The sequence below is a fragment of the Oncorhynchus masou genome, chromosome 20 (assembly GCF_036934945.1).
Source record: "Oncorhynchus masou masou isolate Uvic2021 chromosome 20, UVic_Omas_1.1, whole genome shotgun sequence".
Lineage (NCBI taxonomy): Eukaryota > Metazoa > Chordata > Actinopteri > Salmoniformes > Salmonidae > Oncorhynchus > Oncorhynchus masou.
In genome coordinates, this window is record NC_088231.1 from 30,950,001 (window position 1) to 30,963,413 (window position 13,413).

General features: G+C 45.9%; 1 protein-coding gene across 2 annotated transcripts in view; it reads left to right on the plus strand.

Annotated features, from left to right (window-relative positions):
- LOC135507251 (annexin A5-like) overlaps positions 1 to 13,413 on the plus strand; it is a 32,625-nt gene that overhangs the window by 3,166 nt on the left and 16,046 nt on the right. For both annotated transcript variants that reach the window (XM_064926847.1, XM_064926848.1), the window contains exons 3-9: positions 4,219 to 4,303; positions 4,394 to 4,488; positions 5,746 to 5,859; positions 5,944 to 6,034; positions 6,136 to 6,215; positions 9,264 to 9,314; positions 12,888 to 12,981. In XM_064926847.1, the coding sequence (XP_064782919.1) occupies positions 4,219 to 4,303; positions 4,394 to 4,488; positions 5,746 to 5,859; positions 5,944 to 6,034; positions 6,136 to 6,215; positions 9,264 to 9,314; positions 12,888 to 12,981 (610 nt within the window). The remainder of the gene's footprint in view (positions 1 to 4,218; positions 4,304 to 4,393; positions 4,489 to 5,745; positions 5,860 to 5,943; positions 6,035 to 6,135; positions 6,216 to 9,263; positions 9,315 to 12,887; positions 12,982 to 13,413) is intronic.

Sequence of the window (13,413 nt, forward strand, 5' to 3'; positions counted from 1 at the left end):
TTCTAGAAAACCACAGTGTCTCTGTGTGTGGAGCAGAGGGGCTGTATTTGGGGAAGTCAGTATGAGTCATGTGTGTGGGCCTTTCTTCAGACAGGGTGGGGCTCTGCCTCCTCCCTCTCTTCCTCCTCCCCCTCCCTCTCTTCCTCCTGTCGCTCTGTCTCTCTCGCTCTCTCTCTCTCTCTGAGTACACACAGGATGGAGTACAAAACGGACAGTGTGGAGCAGTAAACAGTAGATAGTGTGTTTACTGTTCAGGGGTGTAGAGGTGCTGGAGGACTGGCCCCCCCTCACTTAGCAGGGGCGTAGTGGCCCCCCCTCACTTAGCAGGGGCGTAGTGGCCCCCTCACTTAGCAGGGGCGTAGTGGCCCCCCTCACTTAGCAGGGGCGTAGTGGCCCCCCCTCACTTAGCAGGGGCGTAGTGGCCCCCCCTCACTTAGCAGGGGCGTAGTGGCCCCCCCTCACTTTGCAGGGGCGTAGTGGCCCCCCCTCACTTAGCAGGGGCGTAGTGGCCCCCCCCTCACTTAGCAGGGGCGTAGTGGCCCCCTCTCACTTAGCAGGTGATGTGGAATGCCACATGTAAAGTGTGGCGTTCCGCAGGGCAGCTCTCTAGGCCCTCTACTCTTTTCTATTTTTACCAATGACCTGCCACTGGCATTAAACAAAGCATGCTGATGATTCAACCATATACACATCAGCAACCACAGCTAATGAAGTCACTGGAACCCTTAAAGAGTTGCAGTCTGTTTTGGAATGGGTGGCCAGTAATAAACTGGTCCTGAACATCTCTAAAACTAAGAGCATTGTATTTGGTACAAATCATTCCTTAAGTTCTAGACCTCAGCTGAATCTGGTAATGAATGGTTTGGCTGTTTAACAAGTTACGGAGACAAAAAACATATAGATTCAATGGTTGTAGAGATGGGGAGAGACTCAGCTTTTTCAACACCACACTCCAAATAGCAAGTTCTGCATACTCAAGACAAAACTAGACTTTATTATTGTCCAGTTGCGTGGTCCAGTTCTGCAAGGAAAGACCTAGATAAGCTGCAGCTGGTCCAGAACAGAGTGACACCTCTTGCTCTTCATTGTAATCAGAGGGCTGATATTAACACTATGCTGCCAGTCTCTCTTGGCTGAGGGCTGTGTGTCAGTCTCTTCTTATTTTTATAAGAAACATGAATGTGTTGAAAATCCCAAATTGTTTGCATAGTCAACTTACACACAGCTATGACACACACCAGACGTGCCACCAGGGGTCTTTTCAGTCTCCAAATCCAGAACAATTTCAATAAAGCGTACAGTATTATATGGAGCCATTATAGCATGGAACTTCCTTCCATCTCATATTGCTCAAATAAACAGCAAACCTGGTTTCAGAAAACAGATAAAGCCACACCTCACGACACTATAACAGCCTCCACTCTTCTGGGAAGGCTTTCCACTAGATGTTGGAACATTGCTTCTATAACAGCCTCCACTCTTCTGGGAAGGCTTTCCACTAGATGTTGGAACATTGCTGCTATAACAGCCTCCACTCTTCTGGGAAGGCTTTCCACTAGATGTTGGAACATTGCTGCTATAACAGCCTCCACTCTTCTGGGAAGGCTTTCCACTAGATGTTGGAACATTACTGCTATAACAGCCTCCACTCTTCTGGGAAGGCTTTCCACTAGATGTTGGAACATTGCTGCTATAACAGCCTCCACTCTTCTGGGAAGACTTTCCACTAGATGTTGGAACATTGCTGCTATAACATCCTCCACTCCTCTGGGAAGGCTTTCCACTAGATGTTGGAACATTGCTGTGGGAACTTGCTTCCATTCAGCCACAAGAGCATTAGTGAGGTCGGGCACTGATGTTGGGTGATTAGGCCTGGCTCGCAGTCATCGTGCCAATTCATCCCAAAGGTGTTTGATAGGGTTGAGGTCAGGACTCTCTGCAGGCCAAGTTTTTCCACACCGATCTTAAAAAAAAAAACATTTCTGTATGGACCTCGCATTGTGCACTGGAGCGTTGTCATGGTGAAACAGGAAAGGGCCTTCCCCAAACTGTTGCCACAAAGTTGGAAGCACAGAATCATCTAGAATGTCATTGTATGCTGTAGTGTTAAGATTCCCCTTCACTGGAAATAAGGGGTCCCAGACCATTATTCCTCCTCCACCAAACTTTACAGTTTGCAATATGCATTTGCCTTCAGGCAGATAGCATTCTCCTGGTATCCTCCAAACCCAGATTCGTCCGTCGAACTGCCAGATGGTGAAACGTGATTCATCACTCCAGAGAACGGGTTTCTACTGCTGGAGTCCAACGGCGGCGAGCTTTACACCCTCCAGCCGATGCTTAGCGTTGCGAATGGTGATCTAAGGCTTGTGTGCGGCTGCTCGGCCATGGAAACCCATTTCATGAAGCTCCCGACTAACAGTTGTTGTGCTGACGTTGCTGATCATTCAAAATGTAACTAGTACTTTTGGGTGTCAGGGACAATGGAAGGAGTAAAAAGTATATTACTTTCTTTAGGAAAGTAAAAGTTGGCAAAAATATAAATAGTAAAGATACTCAAATGACTTAAGTACTTTACACCACTGGGTATTTCTGTTTATTTATATTACATTTGCACAAATTCCTAAAAACCTGTTTTTGTTTTTTCATTATGGAGTACTGTGTGTGGAGATTTTAATGTCATCCGTTTTAGAAACGTAACGGCATGAGGGAAAGTCACGGGGTCTGAATAGTTTCTGAATGGCCTGGATTATAAACAATATGAACTGGGGCTGTTGTTTTGGTTCCTTCCTGTCTGGCTGCTCTACACCTCTCCTGTTGGTCCCACTAGCCTCTCCAATACAATCCAATCAGCTGCTGTGTGTGGAGGATGTTGTTTTGGTTCCTTCCTGTCTGGCTGCTCTGCACCTCTCCTGTTTGTCCCACTAGCCTCTCCATTACAATCCAATCAGCTGCTGTGTGTGGAGGATGTTGTTTTGGTTCCTTCCTGTCTGGCTGCTCTGCACCTCTCCTGTTGGTCCCACTAGCCTCTCCAATACAATCCAATCAGCTGCTGTGTGTGGAGGATGTTGTTTTGGTTCCTTCCTGTCTGGCTGCTCTGCACCTCTCCTGTTTGTCCCACTAGCCTCTCCAATACAATCCAATCAGCTGCTGTGTGTGGAGGATGTTGTTTTGGTTCCTTCCTGTCTGGCTGCTCTGCACCTCTCCTGTTTGTCCCACTAGCCTCTCCATTACAATCCAATCAGCTGCTGTGTGTGGAGGATGTTGTTTTGGTTCCTTCCTGTCTGGCTGCTCTGCACCTCTCCTGTTGGTCCCACTAGCCTCTCCAATACAATCCAATCAGCTGCTGTGTGTGGAGGATGTTGTTTTGGTTCCTTCCTGTCTGGCTGCTCTGCACCTCTCCTGTTTGTCCCACTAGCCTCTCCAATACAATCCAATCAGCTGCTGTGTGTGGAGGATGTTGTTTTGGTTCCTTCCTGTCTGGCTGCTCTACACCTCTCCTGTTGGTCCCACTAGCCTCTCCATTACAATCCAATCAGCTGCTGTGTGTGGAGGATGTTGTTTTGGGTCCTTCCTGTCTGGCTGCTCTGCACCTCTCCTGTTGGTCCCACTAGCCTCTCCATTACAATCCAATCTGCTGCTGTGTGTGGAGGATGTTTTTGGGCTCTGACAGACAGAATCCTGGACTCTGTTGTGTTCCCCTCCCTAAACAACAATGTTTCCAAAACCACCAGCGTCAGCGAACAACACTGACCTTAGACTGCACTACCTCACACACACTTCTCCTGTTAGCTGAGGGGAGGAGCCAGTCGTGTATGTGTGTGTGTGTGTGTGTGTGTGTGTGTGTATTATATATATATATATTCCCAGTCATGTGAAATCCATAGATTAGGACTTTATTTATTTATTTCAATTGACTGATTTCTTTATATGAACTGAGTTTTTATATATTTGTTCAGTATACATTTCCCACAGTCCTCTCTGGTCTACCCTGAACTACATTTCCCACAGTCCTCTCCGGTCTACCCTGAACTACATTTCCCACAGTCCTCTCTGGTCTACCCTGAACTACATTACCCACAGTCCTCTCTGGTCCACCCTGAACTACTTTACCCACAGTCCTCTCTGGTCTACCCTGGACTACATTACCCACAGTCCTCTCTGGTCTACCCTGAAATACTTTACCCACAGTCCTCCTATGTGTCTGTTCTCTGATAGGCTGGTCGAGGCAGTGTGAGAGCCAGTGGAAACTTCAACGCCAACCAAGATGCAGAGACACTCTACAAGGCCATGAAGGGACTGGGTCAGTGGTGTGTGTGGTCTGAATGTGAGGCAAAGTGAGGGAGTAACCATGGCACCAAAGATTTGACTATGGTGTTTGTTGTTACTATAGGAACCGATGAGGATTCCATCATGAAGTTGTTGACGTCTCGTAGCAACAGCCAGAGACAGCAGATCAAAGCTGCATACAAGACCCTGCATGGCAAGGTCAGAACACAACCACAACCACAATATAACCACAACCACAATATAACCACAATACAACCCCAATACAACAATACAACCACAATACAACAATACAACCACAATACAAATACAACCAAAATACAGCCACAATACAAATACAACCACAATACAGCCACAAAACAACCACAACCACAATACAACCACAATACAGCCACAACCACAATACAGCCACAACCACAATACAGCCACAACCACAATACAGCCACAACCACAATACAACCACAATACCAATACAGCCACAATACAAATACAGCCACAATACAAATACAGCCACAATACAACCACAACCACAATACAACCACAACCACAATACAACCACAATACAACCACAACCACAATACAACCACAATACCCTGTAATGACATCTGTGACCCTGTGCATATGAACAATAAACTCATCTAATGTAATCTACAACCACAACCATAACACAATCCTCCCTCTACCTTTCTCTCTCTCCCTCCCTCCCTCCGCCTGTCTTTCCTCGCTCTCTCTCCTCCTCTCTCTCTCTCCTCCCCTCGCTCTCTCACCTCCTCTCTCACCTCCTCTCTCTCTCACCTCCTCTCTCTCTCACCTCCTCTCTCTCTCACCTCCTCTCTCTCTCACCTCCTCTCTCTCTCACCTCCTCTCTCTCTCACCTCCCTCTCTCTCTCACCTCCCCTCTCTCTCACCTCCCCTCTCTCTCTCACCTCCCCTCTCTCTCTCACCTCCCCTCTCTCTCTCACCTCCCCTCTCTCTCTCACCTCCCCTCTCTCTCTCTCTCACCTCCCCTCTCTCTCTCTCACCTCCCCTCTCTCTCTCTCTCTCTCTCTCACCTCCCCTCTCTCTCTCTCTCTCTCTCTCCTCCCCTCTCTCTCTCTCTCTCTCTCACCTCCCTCTCTCTCTCCTCCTCCTCTCTCTCTCTCTCTCTCTCTCTCACCTCCCTCCCCTCTCTCTCTCTCTCACCTCCCCTCTCTCTCACTCTCTCTCTCTCTCTCACCTCCCCTCTCTCTCTCTCACCTCCTCTCTCTCTCTCTCTCTCTCTCTCTCTCACCTCCCTCTCTCTCTATCACCTCCCCCCTCTCTCTCTCACCTCCCCTCTCTCTCTCTCTCACCTCCCCTCTCTCTCTCTCTCTGGCTCTCTCTCTCTCCCCCTCCCTCCCTCCCTCCCCATCCTCCTCTCTCTCTGGCTCTCTCTCTCTCCCCCTCCCTCCCTCCTCCTCCTCATCCTCCTCTCTCCAGGACCTGGTAGGTGATCTGCAGGGTGAACTGGGGGGAAAGTTTGAGACTCTGGTAGTGGCTCTAATGACTCCGCCCATCCTCTACGATGTGACATCACTACGGAACGCCATCAAGGTATTTTACCCAGAACTAGTGATGTCATATCCTGTGAGTGACGGTGTGATGTCATAGTGACTGTGTGTTGATGTCACGGTGTAGGGGGCGGGGACCGATGAGAAGGTGCTGATTGAGATCCTGTCTTCTAGAACGGCCCAGCAGATTAAGGACATCACTGCTGCCTATCGCCAGGGTAACACACACACACTGCTGCCTATCACCAGGGTAACACACACACACACACAGACACACTGACACACTAATTGTGTGTGTGTGTGTGTGTTCGTGTTCCAGAGTTTGATGCAGACCTAGAGGAGGATGTAACAGGGGACACGTCAGGTCACTTCAGCAGACTGCTGGTCATCCTGCTACAGGTGAGGGGTCAGAGGTCAGGGGAACATAGATCTGGTATATACAGTGCCTTGCGAAAGTATTCGGCCCCCTTGAACTTTGCGAACTTTTGCCACATTTCAGGCTTCAAACATAAAGATATAAAACTGTATTTTTTGTGAAGAATCAACAACAAGTGGGACACAATCATGAAGTGGAACGACATTTATTGGATATTTCAAACTTTTTTAACAAATCAAAAACTGAAAAATTGGGCGTGCAAAATTATTCAGCCCCCTTAAATTAATACTTTGTAGCGCCACCTTTTGCTGCGATTTCAGCTGTAAGTCGCTTGGGGTTTGTCTCTATCAGTTTTGCACATCGAGAGACTGACATTTTTTCCCATTCCTCCTTGCAAAACAGCTCGAGCTCAGTGAGGTTGGATGGAGAGCATTTGTGAACAGCAGTTTTCAGTTCTTTCCACAGATTCTCGATTGGATTCAGGTCTGGACTTTGACTTGGCCATTCTAACACCTGGATATGTTTATTTTTGAACCATTCCATTGTAGATTTTGCTTTATGTTTTGGATCATTGTCTTGTTGGAAGACAAATCTCCGTCCCAGTCTCAGATCTTTTGCAGACTCCATCAGGTTTTCTTCCAGAATGGTCCTGTATTTGGCTCTATCCATCTTCCCATCAATTTTAACCATCTTCCCTGTCCCTGCTGAAGAAAAGCAGGCCCAAACCATGATGCTGCCACCACCATGTTTGACAGTGGGTATGGTGTGTTCAGGGTGATGAGCTGTGTTGCTGTTACGCCAAACATAACGTTTTGCATTGTTGCCAAAAAGTTCAATTTTGGTTTCATCTGACCAGAGCACCTTCTTCCACATGTTTGGTGTGTCTCCCAGGTGGCTTGTGGCAAACTTTAAACCACACTTTTTATGGATATCTTTAAGAAATGGCTTTCTTCTTGCCACTCTTCCACAAAGGCCAGATTTGTGCAATATACGATTGATTGTTGTCCTATGGACAGAGTCTCCCACCTCAGCTGTAGATCTCTGCAGTTCATCCAGAGTGATCATGGGCCTCTTGGCTGCATCTCTGATCAGTCTTCTCCTTGTATGAGCTGAAAGTTTAGAGGGACGGCCAGGTCTTGGTAGATTTGCAGTGGTCTGATACTCCTTCCATTTCAATATTATCGCTTGCACAGTGCTCCTTGGGATGTTTAAAGCTTGGGAAATATTTTTGTATCCAAATCCGGCTTTAAACTTCTTCACAACAGTATCTCAGACCTGCCTGGTGTGTTCCTTGTTCTTCATGATGCTCTCTGCGCTTTTAACGGACCTCTGAGACTATCACAGTGCAGGTGCATTTATATGGAGACTTGATTACACACAGGTGGATTGTATTTATCATCAATAGTCATTTTGATCAACATTGGATCATTCAGAGATCCTCATTGAACTTCTGGAGAGAGTTTGCTGCACTGAAAGTAAAGGGGCTGAATAATTTTGCACGCCCAATTTTTCAGTTTTTGATTTGTTATAAAAGTTTGAAATATCCAATAAATGTCGTTCCACTTCATGATTGTGTCCCACTTGTTGTTGATTCTTCACAAAAAATACAGTTTTATATCTTTATGTTTGAATCCTGAAATGTCGCAAAAGGTCGCAAAGTTCAAGGGGGCCGAATACTTTCGCAAGGCACTGTATAGATGTGTGGGACATTGATCTGTACTAGCCAAAAGTTTGGACACCTACTCATTCAAGGGTTTTTCTTAATTTTTTACTAATTTCTACATTGTAGAATAATAGTGAATACATCAGAACGATGAAATAACACATGGAATCATGTAGTAACTAAAAACTAAACAAATAAATATATTTGAGATTCTTCAGCCTTTTGCTTTGATGACAGCTTTGCACACTCTTGGCATTCTCTCAACCAGCTTCACCTGGAATGCTTTTCAATCTCATTTGGGTTGAGGTCGGGTGATTGTGGAGGCCAGGTCATCTGATGCAGCACTCCATAATTTTCCTTCCTGGTAATATAGCCCTTACACAGCCTGGAGGTGTTTTGGGTCATTGTCCTGTTGAAAAACAAATGATAGTCCCACTAAACGCAAACCAGATGGGATGGCGTATCGCTGCAGGATGCTGTGGTAGCCATGCTGGTTAAGAGTCCCTTGAATTCTAAATAAATCAAAGATCGTGTCACCAGCAAAGCACCCCCACATCACCTCCTCCATGCATCACGGTGGGAACCATGGAGATAATCCGTTCACCTTATCTGCCTCTCAAAAAGCTCTTGGATCCAAAAATCTCAAATTTGAACTCCTCAGACCAAAGGACAGATTTCCACCGGTCTAATGTCCATTGCTCGTGTTTCTTGGCCCAATCAAGTCTCTTCTTATTGGTGTCCTTTAGTAGTGGTTTCTTTGCTGCAATTAGACCATGAAGGCCTGGTTCACGCAGTCTCCTCTGAACATTTGATGTTGAGATGTCTGTTACTTCAACTCTGTGAAGCATTTATTTGGGCTGCAATCTGAGGCTGGTAACTCTAATGAACTTGTCCTCTGCAGCAGAGGTAACTCTGGGTCTTCCTTTCCTGTGCTGGTCCTCATGAGAGACAGTTTCATCATAGCGATTGATGGTTTTTGCGACTGCACTTGAAATTTTCCGTATTGACTGTCGTTTCTCTTTGCTTATTTGAGCTGTTCTTGCCATAATATGGACTTGGTCTTTTACCAAATAGGATTATCTTCTGTTTACCCCCCTACCTTGTCACAACACAACTGATTGGCTCAAACACATTAAAAAGGAAAGGAATTCCACAAATTATCTTTTAAAAGGCACACCTGTTAATTCAAATGCATTCCAGGTGACTACCTCATGAAGCTGGTTGAGAGAATATCAAGAGTGTGCAAAGCTGTCATGAAGGCAAATGGTGGCTACTTTGAAGAATCTCAAATATGAAATCTATTTTGATTTGTTCAATCACTTTGAGTGAGTAGGTGTGTCCAAACTTTTGCCTGGTACTGTAGATGTGTAGGACATAGATCTGACAGATGTGCTCTCTCTCCTCTCAGGCCAGCAGACAGCAGGGGGTACAGGAGGGGAACATAGAGGCTGACGCACAGGTAAGAGAGAGTGTGAGTGTGTGAGAGAGAATCACATGTCTATCTCTGAAATATGTGATCGTAATCAGATTTACTGCTCAGTCACAATGACTTCTTTGACTTGTTTTCTGCTCAGGGGTGTGTGACAGTGTCTGTGTGTGACGGTTATGTGTGTGTAGAATAACACTCCCCACACAGCCACCCCTTGTGTAAGTGTGTGTGTGTGTTGGTGTGTGAGAGAGACACAGAAGGTGTGTTGATAGTGATACCCAGTGTTGAATGCTGCCATCTAGTCGTCATATTGGAGGACTGTCGTGTACAGAATGATGTGTATTTACAACAGGTGGTGATATACAGAATCCAACCAAAATCCAGAAAGAAAATCAGCAAAACTCCAATGAAGGTTTAGTATTATCAGTAGGACAGCTCAATACAACAGGTTTCATACCAGCTCAGTTCAATACAACAGGTTTCATACCAGTTCAATACAACAGGTTTCATACCAGCTCAGTTCAATACAACAGGTTTCATACCAGCTCAGTTCAATACAACAGGTTTCACACCAGCTCAGTTCAATACAACAGGTTTCACACCAGTTCAATTCAATACAACAGGTTTCACACCAGTTCAATTCAATACAACAGGTTTCACACCAGTTCAATACAACAGGTTTCACACCAGTTCAATACAACAGGTTTCACACCAGTTCAGTAGGACAGTCTAAAGGAAAAGTAGGCCTTAAAAAAGCCTTCCATATTTTGGAAGCTATTTTCAGGTCTCTCCAGAGATGTTCCATTGGGTTCAAGTCCGGGCTCTGGCTGGGCCACTCAAGGACATTCAGAGACTTGTCCCGAAGCCACTCCTGCGTTGTCTTGGCTGTGTGCTTAGGGTCGTTGTCCTGTTGGAAGGTGAACCTTCACCCCAGTCTGAGGTCCTGAGTGCTCTGGAGCAGGTTTTCATCAAGGATCTCTGTACTTTGCTCCGTTATTCTTTGCCTCAATCCTGACTAGTCTCCCAGTCCCTGCCGCTGATAACATCCCCACAGCATGATGCTGCCACCACCACCATGCTTCACCGTAGGGATGGTGCCAGGTTTCCTCTAGATGTGACGCTTGGCATTCAGGCCGAGGAGATCAATCTTGGTTTTATCAGACCAGAGAATCTTGTTTCTCATGGTCTGAGAGTCCTTTACGTGCCTTTTGGCAAACTCCAAGTGGGCTGTCATGCCTTTTACTGGGAGTGGCTTCTGTCTGGCCACTCTACCACGAAGACCTGTAGAGATGGTTGTCCTTCTGGAAGGTTCTCTCACCTCCACAGAGGAACTCTGGAGCTCTGTCAGAGTGACCATCATGTGCTTGGTCACCTCCCTGACCAAGGCCCTTGTCCCCTGATAGCTCAGTTTGGCCAGGTGGCCAGCACTAGGAAGAGTCTTGGTGGTTCCAAACGTCTTCCATTTAAGAATGATGGAGGCCACTGTGTTCTTGGGGACCTTCAATGCTGCAGGAATGTTTTGGTACCCTTCCCCAGATCTGTGCCTCGATACAATCCTGTCTCGGAGCTCTACGGACGATTCCTTCGACCTCATGGCTTGGTTTTTGCTCTGACATGCACTGTCAACTGTGATACCTTATATAGACAGGTGTGTGCCTTTCCAAATCATGTCCAATCAATGGAATTTACCACAGGTTGATTCAAATCCAGTTGTAGAAACATCTCAAGCATGATGGAAACAGGATGCACCTGAGCTCAATTTCGAGTCTCATAGCAAAGGGTCTGAATACTTATGTAAATAATGTATTTCTGTTTTTTATTTGTAATAAACATTTCTAAACTGTTTTTTCGCTTTGTCATTACGGGGTATTGTGATGTCATTATGGGGTATTGTGATGTCATTATGGGGTATTGTGATGTCATTATGGGGTATTGTGATGTCATTATGGGGTATTGTGTCTAGATTGCTGATTTTTTTAAATGTATTTTATTTAATATATTTTAGAATAAGGCTGTAAAGTAACAATGTGTAAAAGTCAAGGGTCTGAATACTTTCCGAAGGCTCTGTATATCTTGATTAGATAATTATTCAGCCCCCTGAGATAATTATTCAGCCCCCCCTGTTAGAAACACCTTTGGCAGCAAATACCGCTGTTAATATTTCTGGGTACAACTCACACCTGAGTAAGGGATTGTACAATATTTGCCCATTTATTCTTTAAAAACTTATTCAAGCACTGACAAGTTGGTTGTTGATTATTGCTAGACAATCATTTTCAAGTCTTGCCATGGACTTACTTTGGATTGAAACTCTAACTAGGCCACTCCGGAACATTCACTGTCTTCTTGGTAAGCATCTCCAGTGTAGATTTGGCCTTGTGTTTTAGGTTCTTGTCCTGCTGAAAGGTGAATTAATGTCCCAGTGTCTGTTGGAAAGCAGACTGAACCAGGTTTTCCTCAAGGATTTTGCCTGTGCTTAGATGTATTCAATTTATTTTTATCCTAAAAACTCCCTAGTCTTTGCCGATGACAAGCAGACCCTTAACATGATGCAGCCACCACCATGCTTGGAAATATGAAGAGTGGTACTCAGTGATGTGTTGTGTTGCTTTTGCCCCAAACATAACGCTTTGTATTCATGACAAAGAGTTAATTTATTTGTGATTTTTTTTTTTGCAGTTTTACTTAAGTGCCTTGTTGCAAACAGGATGCATGTTTTGGAATATTTGTATTCTGTACAGGCTTCCTCCTTATCACTCTGTCATTTAGGTCAGTATTGTGGAGTAACTACAATGTTGTTGATCCATCCTCAGTTTTCTCCTATCACAGCCATTAAACTCTGTAACTGTTTTAAAGTCACCATTGGTCTCATGGTTAAATCTCTGAGAGGTTTCCTTCCTCTCCGGCAACTGAGTTAGGAAGGACGCCTGTATCTTTGTAGGGACTGGGTGTATTGATACACCATCCAAAGTGTAATTAATAACTTCACCATGCTCAAAGGGATTTTCAGCATCTGCTTTAAAAAAAATTTTTTTTTTACCCAGCTACCAATCGGAGCCCTTCTTTGCAAGGCATTGGAAAACCTCTCTGGTTTTTGTGTTTTTTTTGTGGTTGAATCTGTGCTTGAAATGATCTACTCGCTTGAGGGACCTTACAATTCTCTGTATGTGTGGAGATGAGGCAGTCATTAAAATAGCATGTTAAACACTAGTATTGCACACAGAAAGAGTCCATGACACTTATCATGTGATGTTAAACATATTTTTGCTCCTGAACTTATTTAGGAGTTGAATACTTATTGACAGAATTTTATTTCAGTTTTTCATTTATGATTCATTTAAAAAAAAAGTTCTACAAACAAAATTCTACTTTGACATTGTGTATTGTGAGAACTGGGTTTCTAAACTAACAGTTTATTTAGAGACCAAACATTTGTGATTGTGACAACAACAGCTGTAGAGCTTCATACAGCATGTCAGTTCTTTGACTGTGTGTGTGTGTGTGTGTGTGTGTGTGTGTGTGTGTGTGTGTGTGTGTGTGTGTGTGTGTGTGTGTGTGTGTGTGTGTGTGTGTGTGTGTGTGTGTGTGTGTGTGTGTGTGTAGACTTTGTTCTCTGCAGGAGAGAAGAAGTTTGGGACCGACGAAGAACAGTTCATCACCATCCTGGGGAACAGGAGCGCTGAACACCTGAGGAGAGGTGGGGGGGGGGGGGTAGACCTGAGGTGGGGGGGGTGGACACCTGAGGAGAGGTGGGGGGGGTGAACACCTGAGGAGAGGTGGGAGGGGGGGGGGGTGAACACCTGAGGAGAGGTGGGGGGGGGGGGAGGTAGACCTGAGGTGGGAGGGGGTGGACACCTGAGGAGAGAGTGGGGTGGGGGTGAACACCTGAGGAGAGGTGGGAGGGGGGGGGGTGAACACCTGAGGAGAGGTGGGGGGGGGGGGGGGGGACCTGAGGTGGGAGGGGGTGGACACCTGAGGAGAGAGTGGGGTGGGGGTGAACACCTGAGGAGAGAGTGGGGGGTGAACACCTGAGGAGAGGTGGGGGGTGAACACCTGAGGAGAGGTGTGTGTGTGGGGGGGGGGTGGACACCTGTGGAGAGGTGTGTGTGTGGGGGGGGGGGTGGACACC